The sequence below is a fragment of the Varanus komodoensis genome, unplaced genomic scaffold (genome assembly GCF_004798865.1).
Source record: "Varanus komodoensis strain SLA01 unplaced genomic scaffold, ASM479886v1 scaffold2, whole genome shotgun sequence".
NCBI lineage: Eukaryota > Metazoa > Chordata > Lepidosauria > Squamata > Varanidae > Varanus > Varanus komodoensis.
In genome coordinates, this window is record NW_025335568.1 from 47,634,657 (window position 1) to 47,658,264 (window position 23,608).

At 43.5% G+C, this 23,608-nt stretch overlaps 1 protein-coding gene across 1 annotated transcript in view; it reads right to left on the minus strand.

Annotated features, from left to right (window-relative positions):
* The window catches only part of SCIN (scinderin), a 54,005-nt gene extending 30,611 nt beyond the window's left edge, over positions 1–23,394 (minus strand). The window contains exons 1-4 of the mRNA XM_044428741.1: positions 23,118–23,394; positions 17,764–17,918; positions 14,836–14,997; positions 9,545–9,694 (exon numbers count right to left, since the gene is read on the minus strand). Coding sequence (XP_044284676.1) covers positions 9,545–9,694; positions 14,836–14,997; positions 17,764–17,918; positions 23,118–23,319 — 669 coding nt within the window. The 5' untranslated portion in view covers positions 23,320–23,394. The remainder of the gene's footprint in view (positions 1–9,544; positions 9,695–14,835; positions 14,998–17,763; positions 17,919–23,117) is intronic.
* Between the last annotated feature and the right edge of the window lie 214 nt (positions 23,395–23,608).

Below are 23,608 nucleotides of genomic sequence, written 5' to 3' on the forward strand. Positions count from 1 at the left end.
AAGTATGACAGAATCTGAATCCAACCTTCTTTGTATTTTTGAAAATGAAAACATTTTCAGGCTGCAGCCCACTTCATCAGAAGCAGAAAGAGCCATTATGAATGGTCAGATATTTGAAAACAGCTATTGTTGTATTTACAATCAATGACATTTATGACTACATCAAAACCACATATGGAACACATTTTAATATTTTTAGTATATAAATTTTTATATGATTTTGTTTGTTTTGTTTTTGTTGTGAGCTGCCCCGAGGCTTTGTTGTGATGGGGGCAGCATAGAAATGTTTTAAATAAAATAAAATAAACTCCTTTACTAAAAGCAACAATCCTTCCTAAAGCATACTCTACTCCCTAAGAAATACTCCCCAAGTAAAGAGTGAAATGCAGGAATACATCTGGTGACCCATGAAAAAAACAACTGCAGCTCTCAAGGAACATTGCTGAGGAAGCTCCAATGTACTGTGGGGTGTGTTGGCCTTTCCCAGGGCTATTATATGCCCTATTTGGGCATTCAGCATTGGAACATGTTGGGAAAATAAAGAATTTACGGCAAGGCCGTCAAAACCTTTTCACTCCAAAAGCCAAACTCGGTTTCAGAGAAGCATTCAGAGGCTGCATTTCATGGTGCGTGGGGCCAAAGGCAAAAAGGACCTGTCTGAAATGCTAGTGTATGTTAAAGCTCTTACTCCGACAGGTAAGCCTTAGGAGAGAAATTTCGACCATTTAGAATGGGGACAACACAGCACCAAACCAAGGAACCACCAAGCAATCAGTGCTCAGGAAATACGGGGTGTGGCTTTCTGGGGATCCTCAAAGGGCCAGACCAGAATCCAGCAGGGCTACATTTAACTCATGGGCCAGAGGTTCAGTCCACACACACACACCCAGTATATAGGTGTGGGCACTGACCCTGTTCCCAGAATTCCTTTGCACAGGGGTGAGTGAGAAGGGTGGAATGGGGATCCAGCTAAAAGACCTCAGAATGCTCCTTGCAATCATGAAACCTGGTGACACATGGGAGAGCCAGTGTGGTGCAGTGGTGAAGAGCATGGGCCTGGGACTCAGAGGATCTGGGTTCTAGTCCCGCTCAGCCGTGGAGCCAACTGGGTGACTTTGGGCCAGTCACAGACTCTCAGCCCAACCTACCTCACAGGGTTGTTGTTGTGAGGATAAGATGGAGGAGAAGAATGATGTAAGCTGCCTTGAGCCCTTTGTAGGAAAAACACAGGATATAAATCAAAAAAGAAATAAATAAAATAAAGGCCAGCTGTGAAGCCAATGCACATGTAGACACTGGAAGCAAGAACAGCATGCAAGAACCCTGGCACCCCTACACTGTTTTCCTCAGCCATATTTTCAGCGAAGATTTGAACAGGTCATCTGTTTTGGGAGGGTTGCAGCAGGAACATACTCATGCAATTGTAGGATCGCAGTTCCCCCAATCCTATCATGCAATCCATGACTGGAATTCAGTGAAGATTGCCTCATAGCTGCAATGGCCCTGTACATAAGAAAAACATCTCATTTTTAAAAGCTGCATTACAGTTTTAAATTGCTCCAAGTTTTCAGAAGGGCACATGGGAACTACAAGGGTGGGACAGACATCTCTCTATTAAATAAATAAATCATTACAATATTTAATGTAATCTCATTGTCATAGTTGTGCTATATTCAAGAACGTTGCCCAAAGAACTTTGTCTTGACCGTAAGATTTTTGCCAAGTTGTTCTTTCACAGGCAAAACAAATACTGATTCAGCACTGTCAGATAATAGGAAGTGACTGCAAGCAGGATGCTTTAAAAATTTATTGCATTGCTTGCTTAAAATACAAAGCAAACAATAGCTGTTTTAATCAGCCATACTTTCTACAACCAGGCGGAATATCTCACCTATAAGTATCTCATGCTACTCAGCAAAGACTTTGCCCTAAACTGCTTCAAGGTCAGTCATGGTCAGGTGTACCTTTGCTCAGCTTTGGCTTGTGTTTGGACTTCACCCATTTGCAGAGAGTTGGTTAACATTATTTGCAGCTTAGTTACATCACACCTGGATGTGCTGCCTTTGAAGAATGCTGTTGGTCTAGAATGCTCCCATAAAAGTGTCAACAGGGCCCACATAGAAGGGGTATGTGACTCCCTTAACTCAAAGCAGATACACTAGCTTCCAATCTGTTTCCAGGTCCAATTCAAAGTTCTAGTAGTAACTTTTAAATCCCTTTATGGTTTGGGACCAGGAAATCTGAAAAATATATCAAGGATAGCCAAGGGATCATAACTGTGGTAACAATTTTGTACATGCATAACCTTTAAAATCTCTTTGTGGAGATACCTTATGATGACAAATGGAACAAGGAACATTACAAACTGGAAAAAAAATCTGCCTTAAGCTTGCACAAATACTGGCCATCAGATGTATAGCGTGTTAACCACAAATGCGCTAGGATTAATCCATTGCTTCCGGGTATGGTATAACATGCATTAATAGAGGGAAGTGAAATGAAAAAGTTACATAAAACAATGATTACCTTAAAAGCTGCTATTTACAAAACACAGAAAACAATGCAAATAGGAGCCAATATTTAGCATGATATTAAAGAGGAAGCTGTCTTTTTTCAAACCATACACAATTAGAGTTGAGTCTCCTGACAAATTGTATTCAGCAAACACAATTTAACATCACTAAAGACAGAAGGCCACCTCTGAGTTTCATCCCTGGTGCCTTTCTGTGCCAGGGTTGTGAAGATGATAAGGATGATAAAGTATAGATTTGAAATACTGTCTAAGCTATTTGCTAAAAGATCGATATTAAAAATGACTACTGGCTCCTGTCTTTTGGTATAAATTGTGCTGCTTTCTTTCTTCCAGTGGCTGTTTGCTCTTGCTTTCTGACATTCTGCAGAGAAAGGAGTTGCAGCCCAACACATCTGCAAGGTAGCCAGTTGGGGACAGATGTTTTAAGGTAGCTGGCCACAAAGGATATTTTTATCAAATTTATATCCTGCCTTTTTGTTACACTGAAACTAAGGCAGCTCACATTATTCTCCTGGTGCTCTCAGTCTTATCCCCACAACAACAACCCTGTGAGGTAGATTGGGCTGAGTGTCTGTGACTTGTCCAAAGCCACCCAGTTGGCTCCATGGCCGAGCAGGGACCAGAACCCAGATCACCTGTGTCTCAGACCTGCATTCTTAACCACTACACCAGTTATCATAGTCTTTCCTAAGGTGGAAAGGCATCTTGGCACAGAAATCTAGGAGAAAGTAATGTAATGAATAGAGGCATCTAACTGCACAGGTAACAGAAGGCTTCTGATTGGGATGGAGAGACACACTTGGTTCCAGTGGGGGGGGGGGGGGGGGGGGGAGAGACAAACTGCACCTCCTTCCATGATATGGCAAACAAGCAGCTCCTCCATACTAGGTTTCCTTTCCTACATTTGATGGCAGTGGGAACAACATTTTCTATTTCACTCTCCTCAGTTCAATAACAGCAGTTTGATAACAGCCCAGCATGTAAAAGAAACAACCACCTGTTTGATAATTGCAGGGTAGAGGCTTGAATTTATAACTGTCCAAGGCTTCCTTGTAAGTAGCTACCTTGCCAAGCGGAAGACCACACTGCACAATTGAGTAGATTTCACCATGCAAACTTAATACACTATAATTTAATTGTAGACACTTCCTCCCATGGCAAAAAGTATCATAATTACTATAGAAAGCTCTTTCAACATCCAATAAAATGATGTCTCCACTTGCCTAAGGAATTAAATGGCATTTGCAACCATTCATTTTAGAGTTTCCCCTGAAGTATAAGGTTAATATCATGCTTCACAATAATTGACATGTGAGGAAACATTAAGCAAGTCACTTAAATTCATATTTAATCCTCTGGAGGTTCTCATATTGCAAACACTCATCTCAGCAAAGAGCAGAAGCTATTTGCACGCATGCCCCCCCACCCTGCATAGGCTTTGTATGGCCGAACACCCAAAAGATGTCGTTCTAGAAGACAAGCTGTTCCTGTGACAGGCTAGTGCTGCAAATCACTCTGAGCTTAGCTGCTGGAACATTTTACATTCAGACAAAAACAGACTTTTTAATATCTAGTGCTCTCTCGCAGTCATAAACCTACATCCAAGGGGACTGGAGTGGCTTTCATGGGCTCATGCTGTTGGATGACCTCCTTTGCACACTCGTTCTCAACAAGTTGGATCCAGATGTATTCATGCTTAAAGTAGGCCCACGGAAATTCATGGGAAGTCAGTCATGACTAACTGATTTGATTTTAATGGATATACTCCAAGTGGGACCATCCCAATGTACCTCTTCCTTACTTGGCCCTTGACATTCCACAAGATGCATGATGGGGAGTGGGTCTCATTCAGGGCTGGTCCTTCCAGAAAGCCATGTGAAGGCACCACTTCAGGTGGCAGAGTAGCCTTACCTCCTGTCGCCATCTCAGTGATTCTAGCAAGTGTTCCAGAAAGCCCCCCCATGTTCCACAGTCTTACTGTGGCAAATGTCACGGAAAGAGAACAGCTGGCTCAGAGCAGATGTCCATCCCGTTTTGTTCTGAACAAAACAGAGGCTGGGAGGCTGCCCTCATCCACCCACCTTCTGACTTGCCCCTGAATCTAGAGGAGACACAGAGCCGCATCAGCCAGAGAAAGAAGCGAGGACAACTCTTCAGAGAGCTGGCCAGGGTGGGATGCTTGGTCCTGAGGTGGTCCTTCTATAGAGCCTGGGATTAAGGCATCTCAGGAGATTGCCTGTACCCCGCAACTCAGCCCCAAAGGACCACACAGAATGTGGCGGTGATGACAGCACCTGGTGCAAACTCCATTTTATTCCTGAGAGTGCTACAATTTAAGTGACTTTAAAATGCAAAACTGCATATCCTCAGAGTGGTGCTGTTGATGATGCTGTTGTTACTTAAAATCAGGTCTGGCAAACAGTACCATGGTTGCTGTTCTAATGTATAAAGAAGTCAACGAGGATAGAGAAGAGCATAGAGTGGTGATGTAGGCCAGGGGAAGAAATGTCAGTTGTCAGTTCACACCAAAGTAATTATTCAGTACTGTCTAATGGAGATCCCCCACTTCATAAAAATGCTAAATCCAGGATCTAAAATTACTTAACCACTGCACAAAGCCATCCCAACAGTTGAGGTTGCTCCCTTGCATGTTTCTCTGCCCTGGCTTACCACTGCGCTTCCTAGCTTTACTCTCTTTTTCTTTTTGTTGTTTGGAAACTACAGCTTCTGGATCAGGACCATGGCACTCTAGGAGGAGAGGGTTACTCCTCCCTCCACTCATATTTGTCCTGAAATTGCTCCCATTGGGGAGAAGAGAGAAAAAGCCTCAACTGACTTTAGTGGAGATCTTTTCTTTCCTTTTTTAACCCCAGCTCCAGCACTGCAGAGGGAATTGGGGCAGGAATAAGGGCCTGCCCTCCCAGATTGCTATGGCACTGATCCTAATCAGAGCCACAAATGTTTACAAAACAGAAAAAAGTAAGACAGGCCTCAGTGTCATAATATGTAATTAGCATAACATGTGGTATGGCTTACAACTAAAGCATTATCTCTTACACACACTGTTCATTTCTAAAAATTACATTTGTTCTTGACATGTGCTTTTTAAAGTCCAGGCCAATCTGCTTGGATGGTTTGTTGCCTTATCTGCAAATAAGAAAGGAAGAGTCTGTTCGACCTTTACCTCTACATAAAGCCTATAAGAAAGTTTCCTCTAATTTTAAAATGATGCCAGGATGGGCAAACACCAATACCAACCTAGAATTCTTTGTTTAGCAGATAAGGATCTGTTTCCAAAGACTATAAAGAGAGCCAAATGCCCCATGTTCTTAATACATGACTACTCAGTGCAGATTAATCCTGTACTGAATTGCTGGGTGGAGCTAATATCATATGTTTTTATTGTACCCATCTTTTTGGAGCTTCTGTCTCTTTGACAAGGATTTGAAGTACCAACGCTGCATCACATTCAAGGACTTTTGCAGCTGTTAATTGCAGTGTGCTAACCTGGATGGAGTTCTGCCAATTTCAGCTTGTACAAAGCTTTTCCTATGAGGAAAGATAACAATGCGCTGGGTTGCTGACGTAAGCCACACTGTGCAGCAGTGTGACTCACAACCCCCCTATCCTGACAGACCATCAGGCACATCATTGGTAACGGGTCCTCCGCCTCCCCCTCCTCACCCCTTTTGCAGGCATCCCAGGTGATGCCACAGGGGCACTGAATTTAAACCCTTCTTCCCCTGCCACAACTGTGAGCCAACTTTTCCTTTTTTTCAGAGATTACTCGAGCCACTTAGCATAATCCCAGTTTTGGCAGCTGCAAGCAGTCCTTCTAAGGTGTCCCAGTGGTATCTTTGAGGGACTGCCCATGATTGTCCATCCTTTAAAAAAATGTTTGCCTTCTGTAATGTATACAAATATCTGCACTGAGTTTTATATTTTTAATTTTCTGTTGGATTTGCATAAATCTGAAATTCTGGAGTGGTGCTGTTTGCAGGGATCAATGGCCTGGGGTAGGTGCTGTGAAAGGGAAGGGGGTTCTTAGCCAACTCCATCAGTTACCCACGCTGTGCAGTGCCCACTTGACTCCTCCATTGGAACCCTTTGACAGCTATCAAAAGGAGAGCTGTCAAAGGGTTCCAAAGCTGCAAATCATCCTTGGCCCCGAACTAGAGGTGAAAACATCACCATTAAAGCACAGTCCATCAAATAGCAAAGTTCTCTTTTTAAGCAATTTATAAAAGATTAAAAAGGTCTTTGGGGACAGCAAAATATTCAGGTAGGCTCTATCTACCTGGCCCTCACAATTCAGTGAAAGCTCAGGCAACTCAAATGTATGCTTGTCTTGGAAAGACATGCCATCCTTAATTACAGCATCAAAGCTCTCGACCTTCGATCCAGCCAAGAAGAAAGCTGGACACAGCATGGTGGGGAAACAGAGCCAACCCCTCCCTGTCACAACACAAGTGGTTTCTGGTATGAACAGAGGTTTCCACATGAATGATCATCCAGTTGTGCTGGAGACACCCTGGAAGGGATGTGCACTGCTCTACTTTCACCACAATCCTTTAGCTGTTCCATTCCCAGTTGAAGAGTATAATCCTGAGCTAAGAGAAGGTGCCTTCTAAAATTCTTTGTTCAGTTTAAGCTACCGAACAGGTTCAACTGTGGCACTCTCCCCCTCCTCCACAGCTCAGGCATTAAAAAATCATGTGTGACTAACATGCCCGAAGGCATAACATCTGCCGTATTTTGTTGCTTCAGCAATTATTAGCTGCAATTGGCATGACACACCAAAGGTGAAAATATCAACAGTAAAGTGCATTCTATCAAGCAGATAATGTGCAGGACGCTCTACCTAGGCCAAGATTAATATTCCAAATAGTTGTAAAGGAAACGTACTCCACAGGTTTATTCAAAGAGTCCTACTATGCATATAGAATTATTTACTGATTTTTCTATTACAGGTCAAAGTAGAATTCTATTAAAATGTAATTAGCTGGCAACTTCCTATAACATAGGCCAGTCATTCTTAATATGATGCATAGTCCACAATCTACTCTTTTCTTTCTCAACTGTCAGAAGTACACTGTTCTTTAAAGTGCAACACACGCTTCTCAAATCCATTTCTAATGACAGAGTTGGTTGGAAAACTCACAATCTTTTTTTAAAATTAAATTAATAAAAGAGTCCAAAAAGTTTTGTTTAAGGACAGATACAGGAGGTGTAACAAAGGTACTTATGCTGCCCTCGTTTCCCTCCTCCTTGGCTATTTACCATGTACCCGGTGTTCACAAGGCTCTGGTTGGCTAGCCTTAACTTTAGTTCCTTCCCTCTGCCACCCTTCCTATTCTGTAAGCCAAGCTAAACTGGGCCAGCAGGGCCCATGCCTGGGGATCACGGAAGTTGGATCCAAACTCATCTGGAAGTGCCAGGGTGGAGAAGGTCATCTTACACAGACTGGTCTGCCCTTCCCTCTTCCCAGAACTCCTTTGATGCTGGAACACAGTCCAAGAGGCTCTACCTGTGAGAGCCACTCATCCCCTCTCAGGACCCTCGGAGCACTGAGCCAGGACATTGCTCCCATGGACTATTTTGGCTAAAGAAAGAGTTATACCTTCCCACTAAGGTTCATCAGAGTGGGGAGCCTCTTCTGACACCTTGAAACTGGCCTCATAATCTATGGTAACATGTTGGCTGTCCCAAAGATTCAGTCCGCCCCATAGATGTATTTGCAACATTTCATTTTATTAATTTATTTATTAAAACATTTTTATGCCGCCCCATTCGCCGAAGCTTTGGGGCGGCTCACATCATCAATACCACTTAAACTGTCAAAGTTTCCCTCAAAAGAATTTTGTGGATTGTAATCTGGCAAGAAAAGTTCACATAGTCCAAGCTATGGTTTTCCCAGTTATAATATATGGCGGTGAAAGTTGGACCATAAGGGAAACTGAGTGCTGAAGAATTGAGGCCTTTGAATTGTGGTGCTGGAGGAGACTCCTGGGAGTCCCTTGGACTGCAAGGAGATCAAACTAGACAGTCTTAGAGATCAACCCTGACTCTTTAGAAGGTCAGATACTGAAGATGAATCTCAAATACTTTGGCCACCTAATGAGAAGGAAGGACTCCCTGGAGAAGACCCTGATGCTGGGAACAATTGATGGCAAAAGGAGAAGGGGACAGCAGAGGTTGAGGTGGCTAGATGGGGTCACTGGGGCAGTGGGTATGGGCTTAGGTGGCCTCCATGGGATGCTGGAGGACAGGAGAGTCTCAAGGAATGTTGTCCATGGGGTTGTGATGGCTCAGACACAACTTTGACACTGAACAGAAAAACAGAAAATCTGGCAAGGGTGCCAAAATGATCTATTAGAATCCCTTAGCCCCACTTACATTCCTACTTCGCCTTGGGAAAAGAAAACTGAGGCCAAATATGTCTGTAGTGCAGATATCCTCCAAGAGGATAGACACTGCTCATACCAAAAGCATTTCCTGTCCCAGGATATGAAACTCCCTTACAGTGCATCAGACAAAGGCCCATCTCATTCACTGCTGTCTGCAGAGACCAGTTGAGGCTCCAAGGTCTCAGACAGAAGCTTTCCCACATGTACTCCTGGAGATGCCAAGCACTGAACTGGGGACTCTTCCATGCAATACAGGTGTTCTACCAGTGAGCCATGGCTCTTGCCAAATGGTACTGGTTTATCCAGGACACAGGAACATCTGAGCCAGATCATTAATCTATCTAGCTCAGTACTGCCTGCAGTAGTTCTTCCAGATATCTTTCCCAGCCCTACCTTGAAATACCAGCTACTGAACTTGGGACCTGCTGAGTGAAAGACCAAGCACACTACCACCGAACTCTGACCTCACATTATAACACAGGCAGGCCCCATTCTGTCCATGTCATGAGATCTGCAGCTTTAACCTGAGGCGGGATGGCGTTTGGGATGGCCAGATAATCTGTGCAGCTCTCAGCTGTTTCACAAGCAAGTGAATATTCCATACCTGTAGGAGTTCTTGAGGCTCACTCCCTTCCTCCACGACCATCAACTGAGCTCTTCCATTCCGTTCATTGTCCCGAATGCCCACAGCAACCTGAGTCGCTTTCAGGCGCTCGAATTTATTGCACGTAGAGCCGCACCACTGGTATATCACCTATAATAAAAGGGAGATGCCGCCAGTGAACAGCATTAACGAGCAACAGCTTTGTGCAGAGTATGCAGCATCCCAGAGTCTAATCTCATATGAACGGGTAACCATTCCCAGAATGGCATGCAAAAAGACCTTTGGTCTAGCCACTGAAACAGAGGTTAACAAAATAGAAGCAACAAGGTTTCCCTTCTTTCTCTAGTGATAGAGAGACATCACTTTCGAAAGCAATCAATCTGAAAATTCCATCGCTCGGGAAAAAAGCTATTCAGGTTCAGCATTAGTGGTTGTATGCATTGATTTATGCAATATTGCCCCACCAACTCATGCAGGTATGCCACACAGTGCATACGTTCTTGTACTCCAGTGTGTTCCCACATAAAATTCAAAGACAGGGGTGGGAAAATTCTGGCCCTCCAGATGTTTTGGCCTGCAGTCTCCATTATCCCTCACCACTGACTGTACTGTTAGGGTTGATGGAAGTTGAAGGCCAAACATCTGGAGGCCAGCAAGTTGCCTGCCCTTGCTCTAAAGTATCACCATTCACTTCAGTAGAGAAAACAAATATGCATGTGCTTTTCTTCAGGCACATGGATTTCCTTTTATTGGAATTAACACACAGCCCCAAGCACATAAATTACTGGATCAGGGTTACTGCCTCTTTCAAGAAAAGATTTTATTTTCACCTTGACAGTTCTCCAAGTTTGCTTCAGCTTAGCCAATGGAAAAAAGTTGAAAAGCATTGCAACTAATAAGGCAGCTTTATTTATTTATTACACAAGACCATCTATATTCATAGCGCTTTACAAAGAACAGATATGGCAAGTCCTATCCCAGTGTACCATAGAAACAGGGAAAAAGCAAAGGAAGAGGGGAAATGGAGGCATGGGGAAGCAGAGGAAAAAGATACAATTTCAACTGCAAACATTTTTCTCAGTTACAGTAAGCTTGAGGGAGTATAAACCAAAGGCTTCCTGGGAAAGTTGAGTTTTGAGGCACAAATGAAAGGAAGTAAGAATAAAAAAATTAAATTGATTTTATACTGTATAAAAAGAAGTGAGCAGGAGAACAGAGGACTTTCAAAACAATTTTAATCCACTGTTTTTGCTTTAAAAGAAGCAATCATACGCAAAAGCATTCTGATTTTTTCCCCAAAATTATAGAGATCTAAGGTTTTTCACCAAAGTATAAATAATAAATATTTAGGAACACTAAACAGTCTGTCCTAGTTTCCAGAATCTCAAGCAAGCCAAAACAATTTCTAACAAAGGAAGAAATTGTTTCTTCCTTTGTTAGAAATATGTCTTACAAAGGAATATGTCTTACAAATATTTCTGAGAGACAAAGGCAAATGTGTCAACCTTTTCCACATCTCTAGACATGATCTAAGTTGAAGACATAATTGTTATGGGTAAACAATCCCAGGATCAGTTGGTGCCAGAACTGGTTAAACTATGATGCATTTGCTATCTCCTAAAGCACATCTTAACGAAACCAGTTCTGTATTGAAACAGCTGGTAAGAACTCTTCAGGCATTTTGACTAGCCCTCATATCCTGTGAAAATTGTTCTCTCTGCACATAGAAAATGTTATCTTCAACCCAGCAAAATTTCCTGCTGAAAAGCAAATCAAAAGCTATTTTTTCCATAAAAAGTTTCTAGGAATAAAAAAGGGAAAGTCAAAGGTCAATTAATAGCCAACTTTTTATGAATAGGACATCTATGCAAAGAAAACTGTGTTCTCCACCTGCTGGCTTTAAGTACAGCTACCATCCAATTCGGGAAATCTTAATTGATTAATCTGATTCATTTTCAATCAATTAAATCTGCTGATAACTAAAACAGCAGCTCTAAAAAAGTCAACTTGCTTTTCTGCATGAATATGTTGTAACAGATGTCACCTATGTGAGATGAAAGGGAAACAGTTTTAAAATATTATTGGTTATCTGCATTTTTATAACTGTGGGGTGAGGAAGGGAATTCACATGTTTTAAAATGCATTCTTTTTAACAACTGCTTTACAGTTTAGCATACTTGCTAGACTGCTGCCAGTGTTCTCCTTGCAATGGTCAGGGTACCCTCCTCCTCCTCCTCCTCTTCCTTTTAACTGCACACCACCAGGGGTGCTGGTGCTTAAAGTCAGCTAACAAACTGATAAATAAATTCCACAGACCCTTCCAGTAAACTTGCTTGGAAAATGCGACTCTAATTCCCTAATAACCTATGGAAGTGTTGCTAGCTCACCCTACGAAATGACCATATGCAGGGAAGGTAGAAGCAGCGGAAAGGCACCTTTGAAAACCATCCTGGGAATTCCTAGCTGAGCTAGAGCTGAACCAGCAACTCCTGTCATTTTGCTTGTGCTCTAACCCCACCACTAGCTTTATGCTTGCGTCCTCATTTTTTTCAACCTTACCTTCTCAGTCCTGGACAGCCTCCCCAACCTGGTATACTCCAGATGTGCTAGACTACAAAACTCATCATTCCGAGTCAACATAGGTGATTTTTTAATGGCTGGGCTTGATGGGAGTTGCAGTCCAACACGGCCGGAGGGTGACAAGCTAGGAAAGGTTGCTCTAGTAGATTCTTGCTTGTTTGAAAGCTGACCTTCCCATATAAGAGATTAGAAGGCTACACATGTTTCATGGCCCCCATTTCATCTGTTTCAGATATGAAGCCCCTCCAAACATTGCTTTTCTCCCCAGTAAAGTTTATTTTTAATCAAAAATACTTGTGAGCATGAACAGCAGTACAAATGAACGGATCACAATTGTTGCATCAGAAGCTGCCAAATACAAATTTCCATTCCCATAAATATTTGCTTTCATTCCTTCCATGTTCCCACACATTACCTTTCAAGCTGGAAGCAACAATGTGTTAAGAAGCCCTCACCTTAATGCTGTCCAAATTGTATTTTTTATTTCACAAATGCTTTATTCCTCTTTTCATTTTAAAAAATCCCAAAGCTGTTCACTAAGCAAACTCATAACAAAAGGCAACAAGCCCATCAGCAAAGAAATAATATAATAAAATGTCCATTAAATTAATCAGATAGAGGTGCCAATGCTAGCAGTTAGGAAAACACTGGAGCAAATAAATCAGTCTTCAGCTGGCAGCAGAAACTAGCCCTCAATGAGATCTTTCCACATGGTGGGAACCTCAGGAGAGAAGACCCTCCCTTATACCATGATGAAGTGAACATGACTTGGCTGTGATGCAACGAGCAAGACTACCCCTTCGGAAAGCCCATCTAGTCCAGCATCCTGGTCATGCAGAATCCACAAACATCTCCTGACCACGTGTCCCAGAAACTGGTGTACGTAGGGATGCTTCCCCTGGTACTGGAATGATAGAAGGAATCTATACACATGTGTCTGGCTTTCCTCTTCAGACCTTCTCCCCTAATGGTGGAAAGGGAGGTGGGTCTGATGTGGAAGTGACAGTGGCAATGGAGCCAGTGAGGAAGACCCACGCTCCCCTTGTCATGATATTAATTATTTTATGGGCTAACACATGCCTGCACCCAACTTATATCCTTTCCTTACGATCCTCTCAGTCAGAATTCTATCACCCGCATCCTTGCTCTTGACACCTGATACTTCTGTTCCTGCAGGAGAACTCAGCCCTGCATTATCCAGTTTGCTGGCAGGCTACAAAAACAAGTAACATGGTTTGCTGATGGATCGTTATGCCCTGCTGCTTTTTTCCATGCTGGTGGTTGGAGCATCATGGTTGAGCAGTCTGGTTCCTTTTACAAAATACCACTTTCACTCAGATAAACTACATCATATCTGAGTTCCATGATAACAGCTGATCAGGAATGCCACATCCTTACTCTGGGCCATGATGTGTTCATCAAGGGTTTGTCCCTTGACCACACACCGTGGGAGTAGGCAAGGGTACAGGAAACAGCAAGTCTGATTCTAATTTTGTGAGAATTCTCTTGCTTCACTTCTTGGGTCCTGGTGCTGTTTCTGCCTTTTTACTGGAAATCACTCAAAATAAAAGCATTCTCTGCTTTATTTATTTATTTAAAACATTTCTATGCCACCCCCATCACAGCAAAGCCTTGCAGCAGCTTTAGATATATCAGTTTCTTTGAGCGGTTGATGTTGCAATCGTTTTAGATTTGGCAGTTTTAACAAAAAGGATTTCCTGTGGGTCTCTTTCTACTCAGATCATTTGCTAAAAATATGCTTGAAGAGAAGCAGTTGCTAGTGAAGGGCCAGTGCTAAATGCACATGATATTTTAACTCCGGCACCACAAATAATCTACTCCAGTCTGGTGCTATTGAGAGGTACTGGACTGTAGCACATCTCCTGCAGAATGTAGCAAGCAGATTAATAACTGAGATCCACAGGTCTAAATACATGGGAGCAATTCTAGCCTACTTCCATTGGCTGCCTATATGCTTCTGGGCCCAGTTCAAGGTGCTGGTTTTAACCTGTAATGCCTTACATGGCTTGGACCCACAGTACCTGCTCAGGTGCCTCTCCCAGCTGTAATCTACCCAGACACTATGTTTAGCCTCTGAGCCCTTTCACAGAGGGAGGCTCAGAGCTTGACAAGGGGGAAGGCTTTCTCTGTGGTGGCTCCCCAGCTTCCCCACCATGGCCCACCTGGCACCAGCCTTGTCATCTTTTCAGCACCGAGTTAAGGCAGCCCTTTATGCCAAGGCTTTTAAAGATTTACTTGGTTACCCAGGGGTTCAAGGGGATTGCTCATCTCAGATTCTGTTTTTCTTTCTATGGAATCATTTTTTACAGTATGTCTTAGCTGTTTTTTAAATAATAATAATAATAATAACAATAATAATAACAATAATAATAATAATGCTTTAATCTCAGGGTATTTGTCTTGCATTTCATTGTTTTGTTTTTAGGGATTGCTGTAAACCACCCAGAGAGTCTCAGCTATGAGGCAGTATAGAAAGGAAAAATACAATAATAGCAACACCCATCATCCTCCCAGCCAGCCATGGGACTGGTACTTCACCACATATGGAAGGCACCTGCTTTCAGGAGGCTGCTACAGGGGGAAGGATCCATAACATCTGGAAGATCCTATATACCATGTGGACTGAATAACTTTGTGGAATTTGTAAGATATTTTGTTTGTTCCAGAAATGCAGCTTTGTGACAACTTACCATTCCAAGATCTACAATGAAGCAATCCCCTTTGTTGAAGTTGTCCCAGCTAAGAGGAACCTCTGTGGCTCGAACCACTCTCCGACCTTTGACATGCAGAAGTCTCCGTGCATTTAGGTCATTTGTGATGACATGCTTAAAGCCTGAGGCCACACCACCTGCCTAAGTGAAGTAAAATGGCAAGGGTTAGTCCATTTCCTCATCCAACCTAGACCTCAGCTATGGGCACAGTAGCCACTCAGGGGTCAAAGCCCACATGGCTCACAGAGTTGAGAATCCACACCATGGTTTGAACTTTGAGACATGGAACAGGCAAACTGTAGTTTAGAGTTACTTGCCTGCTTTCATTCTTCAGATTCTCAGCATAGGTTTGTGAGGTAGTTTTTCCTCCTTGTAAGGTTATCAAGGTTTTTCATTACTTATAACAACAAGCAGCCAAAGCAAAGATTATGTACTTGAAAGATGTTGCTAGTAATTATGAACTTTTTTCATTTTTACTCTAGAATTAATGTAGAAATGAATTGGGACTCCAGTGGGGGAGGAGGGAGCAAGTATTTTATCCCTTCTGGAAGCAAAGTCCTAATCTGGATCAGATCCTCATGTATGCAATTTATATCATAAAATAGTGATTTATTAAAGAAAATTTTGCAATAGTAAATGGAAGCACTTGTCCTGAATCCAGATCAAGTGACAGTAGGGAGAAAGTTTAAAGTTCTAACACCACCACTTAAATAGGACACCAATCTGGACCAGGTTTGCTGCACTTACCCCAGTATTAAAAAGAAAAAAAAAAGATGTAGCTATTGGCAATGTCTTCAAGGCAACATCTGTCTCAGGTGTCACTACCTCTAATAGCAAATTCAAATAGTATGTTCCCAAAGAAACAGGATCATGAAGAAACAAGAACCTTTCACAAAACCCAAAGAAGATAAATGCTCTCCGAAACAGCTTCCCAGTTTCATCATGGCTCATGCCAAAGGGAGGATGGAAGAGGCTGCATGCACACAGAAAAGATATGGGCAGATCTTGGCTAAGATATGACAATCTGAATGCAGTCACTGTTTCAGCAGCAGCATAGTCCTGACTTTGTCAAGTAGGGTGCAAAGCAAGATGAATGCAAAAGAGGCTCCCTCCCAGTTTTAGACAAGAGTTGGGAATGATTTGTATGGAGGAATGATTAACCTTTCCTACTGGCCTACCAGTGCCTTCACAAGTCCAGTGGTACTTAGCAAAGGAAAGTACCTTCAAGTAAAATCCCTTTCACTCTGGCGTGGGGTAGATACACCGCTGTTCTTCCCGTACTCATAACTAGTGTAATGTCTGGAAAGGGCTCGGGTTTGCAGAGTTAAGTCCAGCTGACCTCTAGAGCCAGAGTGGGCTGCTCTCCAGATAGTTTGGCCTACAACTCCCACCATCCCTCACATTGGCTGTGCTAGCTAGGGCTGATGGAAGCTCTGGGCCAAAACATCTCAGGAGCCGCTCATTGCCTACCCCTGCTCTAAAGGGACTTGTCCTTCTTTTTACACCACCCCCAAGATATTTTAATTGGGGGTCCAACAGACTTTGCCTACAAGTAAAGTCATGAAATACATATTATAGTGACAGTGACTGAGGATTTCTGTTGTTGCTTCACATGCAACACAAGCTGTTTGCATCATTTCTATTCATTAGCACTACTTATGTTCTCAGTGGGCTATATCCAAAGTAGGTGTAATTCAGGCTTCTCAACCTGGTGTCCTCCATACATTTTGGACTTTACTTATTAACAGGCTCAGATAGCATTGCCAACCTTCAGGAATGCTGGAAGAGGTAGTCCAACACATCAGGAGGGTCCATGGTTGGAGAAGGCTGGATGTTATGTACCATCGGGGCATGATCTTCTAGAAAAGACTTAGGGCAATGCCCCACATAATATGCACAGGGCACTGAACCTGGCTGGGCAACACTCTCACTGCATTGAATCCCTCTGCCACTAGAGAAAGCTGGCAAAAGCAGCCAGGTGTGGATAGTGCTGACTGGATGGAGCTAGTCACAAACCTTCCCCCTCAACTCTAATTTCCACAGCAATTTTGCATAAGGGGCAACACCAGAAAGCTGTTGCAAATATAGCCGCAGGGCCAGAATATTATGAAGAACAAGCAGCCCCACATATGGCCCTAATCAGCTGAGAACCAGAAGTGTTGCAACAGCATTACTGTCTACCTTCAGGCAAACAGAAGCTGAGATATACGATGAAGTCTTTCAGCAATGCCTGCCACCCTTTCTCTACTTCCTTCATATAAGCAAAATAGAGGGCCTTAGAAAAGGTAGGCCATTGGTCCATCTAGCCCCATTTTATCAACAATGACTGGCAGCAGCCCTTCAGAGCTTCAGGCAGATTTTCCTGCCCTTACGCAAGATGCTGGGGATCAAACCCAGGACCTTGGAAATGCCACCGAACTACAGCCCCAATCCACACAAACTAGGAAGTACTCCAGTAACCATAGGTTCTCATTTCATCAGACTTAGAAAATGAAAATTAGCAGCTTCAGAACAAGTCAAAATATTAAACGTTAGTTTAAAGCTGGCTCAATATCCTGGCTTTTTCTAAAGTTGCTAATCCCTGTTTCCCAGTTCAGACAAAATAGCTAAATGAACACTTCCTGGTTGCTTTGTCATCTCATAAAAGGCAAGAGAGAACAGAATGCATCTACAGATGAAAAAAGAAAATCTTTGTATCCCGTTTTATTAAGCTGAGATACGATTGTTCAAACTTTCCCACTGAACTGAAGGGGTACAGTGGTATGTGTATCTGTTATGTAAACAGAAAAGCCAACTTCACAAGGGGAAAACACACTTCAACACCTGCTTTTGTGTTATTCCATTCTTGGGACACCTTTTTTCTATGTTGTATTACCAATTCTTGTGGAATCATAACCTATTTTATACCTTATATTTAATGCCATCTTTGAAGTACCCAACAAATTGTGTAGATTCATATCCTTGGAGTTCTCGGTGCTGCACAGGTTTTCCTCCAAGATAATCATCCATCTGAACGGTAAAGATCGCTGCTGCAGTGCTTTCATCCTGAGTACATTCTTTTCCTAAAGTATGACAGAAATAACCCATTTAAAAGAGCGATATTGTAGAACGGGGGAAAACGGCAATTGAAAGGCACATACTACACAATTACAGCAGTTTCAATGTCACTGCTTCTTCCTTAAGGACCTCTGGAGTTCACATCTGGCAAAGAAGCATGAGAGATTCTACAAAAACATAATGGACACATTCTTCAAACAGCTGAAGGGCCATGTCCCACAGAAGATAGCAAAAGCTTGTTCTCTGTAGCCTCTGAAGTCATAATTAAACCTATGCTTTAGGAGAGTGAATCTCAGTTAAACTTTAGGAGAAATTTCTTGAAAGAAGAACATTTTGGAACCCATTATATGGGATGTGGGGGAACACTCTCCTTTGCTGTAAGTCTTCAGAAGAGAATATGGAAAGTTAGGAACACTCTAGATCGGGATTTGATGCATAAAGCATGTTGTTGGACTGGAAAGTCCATAAGGCCCCCTCCAACTCTATGCTTCTGTGACATCACTCACAAATGTCACCGTTGGAAAACTAGCATCGGTTTTTCTCAAGGCAGAGATCTGAGATGGATATGAGTAGTTGTTGGCAAGAGTCACCTGGTAAGAATTTATTTAGTATACAGTATATACCACAATCTACACAATGTTCATCTCTACATTGCAATATCTGGAGCCTAACAAAATCTCTTGAGAGCCTGGATTGGTCCGAGTGGCCTCCATTGCTGACCCCAGTTTGAGGTTATTCAGATCTCACACTGAGGATGTGCTCAGAAATCAATGGTGAGATTTAGTCATGGTCTATGTTCTTTAGGAGTATCTGTGCTACCCACCATACTAAAACACCACAATTAGGAACAGCCAAATAAATGGTTCACGGTCAGAAAAAAGAACAGGCAAACAGGACACCAACCTGTTCTTCACCACTGAAGTAGATTACAATTGGTTTCTTGTGAAGCTGTTGTTGTGATACAGTAAAGATAACAGAGGGTGAAGAGACCAGTCAGCCCCCATAGCCATGAGGAGGACACAAGTGAAATTATAAGGAAAAGGGCTTGATGGACAGAAACAAGCAACTCTAAACCACGGTCTGCCTTTTGTTCATTTGGAGATAAGAATTTAACATTTGGTTTCTCAACTATTGTTCATGCAAACCATCATTTGTAGTAATGTCTGAACTGAGTTTATTGTGTGGCTCAGATATCATACCAAGTGATGGTTCAGCATTATGCAAATGAGTAATCAGTGGTACTTTGGTCTTACACATGTTCTCTTCCCTTGCATGGGATGGTTCCCCATCTCTTATCCTGGTTCAAGGGAAACAGCAGTGCGACACTTTGTTCAAGTGAACAAACTATGGTTTGCATGTGTCTTTCAAACCAGAATCAGAAATTAGGGCTTGACACTGCGGAATCTTTGAGATGGAGGGCTCTTTGCACCACCAGTCTGAAGTCATTGTGCAGGGATTTCCTCTGGCTTGTTTTCCTTAACAGATTTTCTGGAGTAAGAAGTTGTGCAAAAATTCATTCTTACAAGTGAATTATGAGTGGAAGATGATGTCATCAGGACCCTCAATAAAACTTCGGGAAATTTCAAAATATGTTTCATCTGGAGAACTTTATGTCTGACTGTCCCTACAAAGGTGATCAGCTAATTCTAATCCCTCTACATTTGCTCTTCAAAGATATATTCAAATTCAGCTGAATTTTGCTAGTTTGGGTCTAGTTTACTACTGAACTGAGTATCAGAGCATTCTTGATGCCTTCATTCTCACATGATTGAATTAGATTTGGGAGCATAATTCTGCAAAGTATCCTCAGATGCTCTGCCTGCAGTTCAAAAAGATGCAATGGCAATGCAGACTTCCAATATCATCTTTAATTAAGTCCTACTTATAATTTCCCCCAACATGTTACCAAAGTAATTACTCGTAATGCTGATGCCGTGCTTTGGCTGTTGCAGAGAAGCTCTATCTGGTGAAACAAGGGCCAAAAATACAGAAATGCAATTCATTGTCAAAGAACTCTGTCCATCCACAGCTGGAAATGGAAAACAGCTGAGGCAGTTCTTCAGCTAGATACGTTTCCTGTCCCTCATGCTTGCAGAGGTGCATGCAATTAATTTGAAAAGACTTACACAGCTCTGAGCATTCTGTTTATGTTCCTCTTCCATAGATCGTAGGAGCCACCTAATACAACACAGCTCCAGTGTGGCAAAAATCATAAAAACACTGATGACTCAATGCTTTCTGTTTAAATAAGAGGTTACTAATGTTCCAGTGCACATAACTTTGTGTGCATACAGCTGGCACTGAAACTCCTGTGAAATGAGCTGATCTAAAGGGAGAAAGAGAAAAACCAGTTTTATTCTGCTACCCTCAGGCAATAATTTTTTTTGTTTTTGTTTTTTGCCAAGCGTGACTGGAGTTACCCAGATGCACTGCCATGAATATCTCCTATCAATTTTAAATCTGGAAATCATTAAGAATAAGCACTTGCCTGGAGTAACTCCAGATAGAGGGCACAGGTGAGATAAAGCGCATGCTGTTTGCTGCCAAAAAAAATCCCCCCACACCCAACAACCAACCAAAAGTGTTGCCAATTGATTTGGGAGGATCCTCATGCCTGAGCTGAAAGCCAATTATCCTGCTGTACTCATAAGCTGTAAACTTGTGAGGGGGGGATGGACATCATCAGAGGATGTGGGGACATGGTTTATTTTAATAAAAGTCCGTATGAGGTAGTGGTTGGGTTCCAGAGTACGAGCAGAGACAGCCAAGATCCAAACCTGCTCAGCCACAAAGCTAACTGTAGCTTGTGAGTGTTACTCTCTCAGCCTCACCTACCTTATAAGGTTGCCGTGTATGCCTGAACCTCTTAGAGGAAGCAGATAAAATTGTAATGAGAGAGAGATGAAAACAGGCTTGTATAGGAAAACCACCATCTGTTTAGAAAGAAACCACCTTTCTGTTTAGAAAGAATTCACCATCCTTAATTCCAAGTATATGAGGATAGGTTGCATTTATTTAACAGTGCACTCTCTGTGTGCTCAAAACTGTTTTTGATTATTCTATGGTATCTTTCTTTAAATGCAGGCCATGGCCAAAATGAGGGAAGGGGGCAAATGCAAATAGGTTTGCCAGAAAAGCTAAGATTACAATTACCTGCAAGCAGTACCAACTCCAGCTTCAGGGGAAACGCTTGCTTAAGGGCCTTCCAAAGCCTAAAATTGGCACTCCTGGCCTTCCACCCACTCACTTGCCCTGTTCCTCTGGACCCCCTCTGTACAACTGTGCACAGCAAGACTGTTACCCTGAAATGCTCACTCAGGACCCTGGTTGCAGGTTCTGTCAAAGCAAGCAGGGCACACAGTGATGGCCAAGAGAGGGAAGCAGGGGCAGGAGCCTCGTGGGGCTGACCGTGGAGTCTCTGAGCCTTGGCAACTAGCTCACAATGCCTACAGCTGATGCCAGCCCTGCCTGCAAGGACAGAAAGGGAAAGCTGAATGCAAAAGTTACACCGAACACAACAGAATTGTGTGTTACCTTGAAGAGTAGATGATTTATTGTGACACAGGAATCTTTTATGCCCGTACTGTAAGAGACTAATCTGTCTCGACCCTCCTGGAACCTCTTGCCTATAAATTAGCAGATTTAACTGCAAGGGGGTGGGGGGGATGATTATGTTATTACTTGTGACTAGATCCAGCTTCATGTGAGTTGAAATAGCACTCTGTTGGTGACAGTGAAGCCTTGCAGCAAGCCTATGATCTAGACCAGCCTCTCCCAACATGGGACTATCTGGATGTATTGGCCTACTGCTCCCATCCGTCCCAGTCAGCATGGCGGATGATAAGCATGATGGGCCCCAGGGCAGGGAAAGCTAATTTAAACTGTATGGTGGCACAAGAATCTGTGGGTAGTACCTCCAAGTGAGACCATTTCTATTTACAAGAACAGATGCACTCTCATTTGTAACTCCCATGGGAGACCAACCCTGCAATCTGTTGCCAAGCTGAATGCAGACATATATATGCATTCTCCCAGCTGTATCTTTAAACCCAAGGCATGCCCTGAAGCAGAGGAGTACTGCAGAACTCCCAGAAACTACAAAGGCACTTTGTGGTCCCTCACAGACTAAAGAGGCCAACACCAACTGGGGCCCAATTACATTGATTGGCTAATACGGCCCCAAAATTTTGACAGCCAGCTCTAAATGTAAAGCAGCACATTTGTGAACCTGAGTACTCCCAGAAAAAAGGAAGTAGAATGACTTTATGAACTGGCTCATTGGATCAGCTGGTCATCTCAGCTCATCCGAGACGTCTCTGCCGCCATTGCCCAGAACTCTTCCTCTTATAACACACTCTTCTGATCCCTTCTGTGAGGTCTGCTTTACTAACCTCATGTCAACTAAAATGTGAACCAAGCTCAACTAAAACTAATTGCTGGGCACAGAGAATATTGAAGCCCCATTAGTGGTTCAAGCCCTATCGGTGAGAGTGTTTAAGGATAAGGATAGGCTGGTCATGCACATGGTAGGCATGTCATGAGTGGGGCTGACTGGAGCCGGGGGTCAGACTAGATGGCCCAGGAGACACCTTATGACTCGCTCTGTTTCTGTGTTTTTCTGTGAATAATATCAGAAGCAAGCAAGCTGTAATCATGCTGATTTCCAGAAATCACTTCTTAGCCTCTCCAAGCAACACCAACAAACTCACAGGCCCCAAGCTGATGTGTTGGACTAAACTCCCAGCATCCCCACCCAGAATGTTGGGACTTGCAGTCCAACATATCTGGGGGCTGCCAGAGTGAGTGCAAGGGGATTTACCTTAAGGTAAGTGAGCACAGGATTGCCAGCCTATTATTATCTGCCAGGCATTGTACTGATGGGACACCAAGTCGGAGACAACCTCTTATCCCAACCTAGTGCCTTCGGGTTGTTTTAAGCTCAAATTCCCATCATTCCTCGCTGGCATGGTCATGCTCACTGTGGATTATGAGAACTGCATCCAACTCATCCCCGGAACGCCCAGTGCAGGAGGCTGGCGTAGGCAGCAAGCTGGGTTCTTCCCCGCTGTACTCTGAAACACCAAGCCCAACTCAGAGATAAGGATGCTAGGAGCGGCAGTCCTGTGCCTCTGGAGGGCACCACGCTGGCGTCCCACAGGTGCGTTCGCCTCACCGGGGCGCCCAGCTCCCACACACACACCTACCCAGCCAGTAATGGAGGTTGTAGAAGGTGGCGCTGCTCCTCTTGAAGGTGTGCAGCACCAGGTAGGCGTCGCCCACGTAGAAGTTGCCGTGCAAAGGTTGGGGCACCGGCACCAGGTCCAGCTGCTCGATCCTCCAGATCTGCAGCCCAGCCTTGCGACCTGCGTCGGCAAACTCCTTGTGGTACAGTTCCGGCGGGGCCATCGCTTCGGCTGCTGCTGCTGGCCGAGATGCTCAAGACGGCCAAGTGTTTCCCCGAGTTGGGCGAAGTTAAAGGCACGCGAGCTGCCTAGGCGGCGCCTTCCTCTCCTCTTCCAAGCGCAGCTCCAAAGTGGAACGTGCGCCCAGGCGAACTCCCCAGTTTTATGCAGCGAGCGGCGTTTGGCCAAAGAAAGCGCACCGAAGGGGCGAGGCCTCCCGGTGCCGGGGGGTGGAACCGGCTCGATCGCTCGAAGACAGACCCCTGTCGGTTGAGATCGCATCAGCTGGCAAA